General features: G+C 32.2%; 1 protein-coding gene across 1 annotated transcript; it reads left to right on the forward strand.

Annotated features, from left to right (window-relative positions):
• Nucleotides 1-1,331: 1,331 nt before the first annotated feature.
• On the forward strand, nt 1,332-2,956 carry LOC105139781 (dof zinc finger protein DOF4.6-like). The gene is made up of 2 exons (XM_011046383.1): nt 1,332-1,463; nt 1,996-2,956. Exons 1-2 carry the CDS (start codon nt 1,437-1,439, stop codon nt 2,734-2,736), a joined length of 768 nt encoding a protein of 255 aa, XP_011044685.1. The 5' UTR covers nt 1,332-1,436; the 3' UTR covers nt 2,737-2,956.
• Nucleotides 2,957-3,180: the final 224 nt, after the last annotated feature.

The following is a 3,180-nucleotide window of genomic DNA, read 5'->3' on the forward strand; positions in this document are numbered from 1 at the left end:
AGCATTGACTAATTCATAAATATGTACAATATATTAGGGTTGGTTCAAGTGGCAGATGGGTGATTTTACTCAGCCAAAAAGCACCAAATCCGAGTTTTTTTCTTTTTAATAATATCTTTTTCTATCCTTGATGATCTATTTGAGCTGCAGTTAAAATATTTTTATAAAAAAATAGCTAACAAAATCATTGGAAAATATATAAAAAATACTTCCCATGGCTCTATTTCCTTACTTTACTTCGTAAAGTTAACTTATATATATTCAAGTTTTGCAGCAGAGCCAACAGCTATGCTTAGTCAGGTCCATGTTAAAACCGACCTCATATTAACCAAAGTTAAAAGAATGTTTGGTTCTTGGTCAAACCAACTTTTTAAATTGTTTTTATATGAAAAGATATTAAATTGATATTTAAAAAAAAAATTGTTTTATAAATTTAATATGCTAATATAAAAAATAAAAAAAATATTATTTTTATATATTTTTAATTGAAAAACACTTTTAAAAAACACTCTACACAACATTATCAAACACCACCAATCTTGCGTAGAAAAGAAAAATATATATACAAACCAACAAAGTTATTAAACCTAATCTTGATCCATAACTTCACATAAGATCCAAGTCATGGTTGATTAATCCAAATTAATTATAATAAAATGATTTTGTTTTTTTGAAGAAAATTAAAAGTATATCATTTTATTTTATTTAAAAAATTAAACTAAATTTTAAATGGGTTTTATTAACCTGCTAAGTCATTCAAATTTAATCATATTAATTAATTTTCATCTAATTTTTTTAAAACCTGTCATAAATCAAGTACCAAATCAACACTAAACCAAATTTAATAACAGTGCATATAACCATTTGAATTTAACTAAATTAACTTCCATAATTTTTCTTAAATCTGATCACAAATAAGGTTTAATATATCCTCCTACAAGATTTCTATTTAGACCATAAAATCAACAAGATTTCTTTTTAGATCATAAAATGAATATCACACATGCGTATGGAGAATATTAAAGGACATGATTATTTCTTTTTTTAGTGATGTAGATTATCCTGTTTATTTTTATGTATTAAAAATGCTTTTTAAAAAAATTAACTGTTTTTCTTTACTTCAAAATAATTGTTTGTTAGTATTTTCAAGTTGTTTTAATATAATAATATCAAAAATAATTTTTAAAAAATAAAAAATATATTAATTCAATACATTTATATAAAAAATAAAACACTTTAAGCATTACCAAAATTTCACAATTTCAAACGGGCTGACAATAGCAAAGAACTATAGGCCAACACAAAAAGGCCACAACAAATACCCTCACAAGTGTTCCATCCTTTTGCTTTTAAGACCACTTTGCAAGAAAGTTAAAGAGCAGTTGATTTTTTATTGAGCAAAAGACTGCCTAGCTTTTTTTCTCCCTCTTTAATCCATGGATACTTCTACTCAGTGGCCACAGGTGAAGGCACCGATTTTATTTTTTTCTCTACACATAATCATGCTGTTCTTTTGCTTCCCCCACCCTTTCTGGGTTGGGATTTAATTTGAAGGCTATTTAGAATATAATTTATCTTTTGTCTTGTTGGTATATGTGTTTTTTTCTTGATTACTACTTGCTAGTATATATAAAGTTTCACCTTTTCTCTACGAGATGATGCTGTTCAGCCCCCACTAGTGTTTGAATTTAATGTTCTTTCTTTCATTTGTTCTTGAAAGTTGAAAGTGATGCCCTTCTTTTTATCTCCACCAGATAAAGCACCTAGAAAAGTTGTTATAGTTAGTATTTTTTTTTTCTTCCAGTTGCATGTAATCCTCATGGTGTAAAGAAGTCTCCTTTTGTTTTCCTGAGTCATCATGTTTGTTTCCTTTGAACTTTCCTTTTCTCCATCTTTATCTACCAAATTTGGAGTGAGAGTTCTGAGAGGACTTGTTTTGTGTTGTGTCAATCCTGAAATTATGGCCTTTTGGTGCCTGTGGTTTTTCACTTTCAGGGGATTGGTGTTGTTAAACCAGTGGAAGGGCCTGATATGTTAGAGAGAAGGGCAAGGCCGCAAAAGGAACAAGCTTTGAATTGTCCAAGGTGCACTTCGACTAATACAAAATTTTGTTACTACAACAACTATAGTCTGTCTCAGCCAAGATACTTTTGCAAGACTTGTAGAAGGTACTGGACTGAAGGTGGGTCTTTACGAAATGTTCCTGTTGGTGGTGGTTCGAGAAAGAACAAGAGATCATCAAGCAATCCATCATCATCAGCTGCGGCAGCATCTGAAAAGAAGTTTCCTCTTGATCTGACCCAGCCAAATTTCCATCAGTCAGCTACTGACCAAAACCCTAAGATCCATGAAGGCCCAGATCTAAACCTAGCTTACCCTCCATCTCATATCTCAGCTATGGAGCTTCTCAAGAGTTCTGGAATGAATCCAAGGGGATTTAGTGCTTTCATGTCAATTCCCGCAGCATCTGATTCAAACAACATGTTTTCAACTGGGTTTCCTCTGCAAGAATTCAAGCCATCAACCCAGAACTTTTCTTTAGAAGGGTTTGAAAGTGGGTATAGTAACATTCAAGGTGTGCATGAGACTAGTAGTAGTGCAAGGCTTTTGTTTCCTATCGAGGACTTTAAGCAGCAGGTTCCAAGTAATTCTGAATTTGAGCGGATTGATGCTAGAGGGCAAGGAGAAGGTGCTCCTGGCTACTGGAATGGAATGTTAGGTGGTGAATCATGGTAAAATTCACATAGAGAATTATGGATATGATCTCAAGATGTTAATTTAGCCTTATGTTTTATCTAAATTTAGTTTTCCTTTCCCTTTTCTTCACTTGGCGATCGAGTGACTTGTTTTATGTTAAATCAAAACTAGCTAGCTAGCTAACAGATAGGGTTACATGGGTTAATTTTCTCTCTTGCTTTCATTAATTTCTAGCTTGATTTTTCCACCCTTTTCTTTACTTTCATCTTGTTCGTCTTCTTCCTTCACTCATTTTTACTCAACATGGATGCTTGTTTCAAGCTCTTCTAGCTAGCTTCATGATAGAACAAGAAGTCCAAAGGCTTCACTATAAGAACAAAGACAGCATGTACTTACCTAGCCCCCTCCTTTGGCTTCATACCAAGGGTTCCTTCTTTTTACCATCCTAGGTTAGGTTTGGGCATATATGTTAATAGCTTTTTA

The sequence above is a fragment of the Populus euphratica genome, unplaced genomic scaffold (genome assembly GCF_000495115.2).
Source record: "Populus euphratica unplaced genomic scaffold, PopEup_1.0 scaffold97.1, whole genome shotgun sequence".
In the NCBI taxonomy this organism is placed as follows: Eukaryota; Viridiplantae; Streptophyta; class Magnoliopsida; order Malpighiales; family Salicaceae; genus Populus; species Populus euphratica.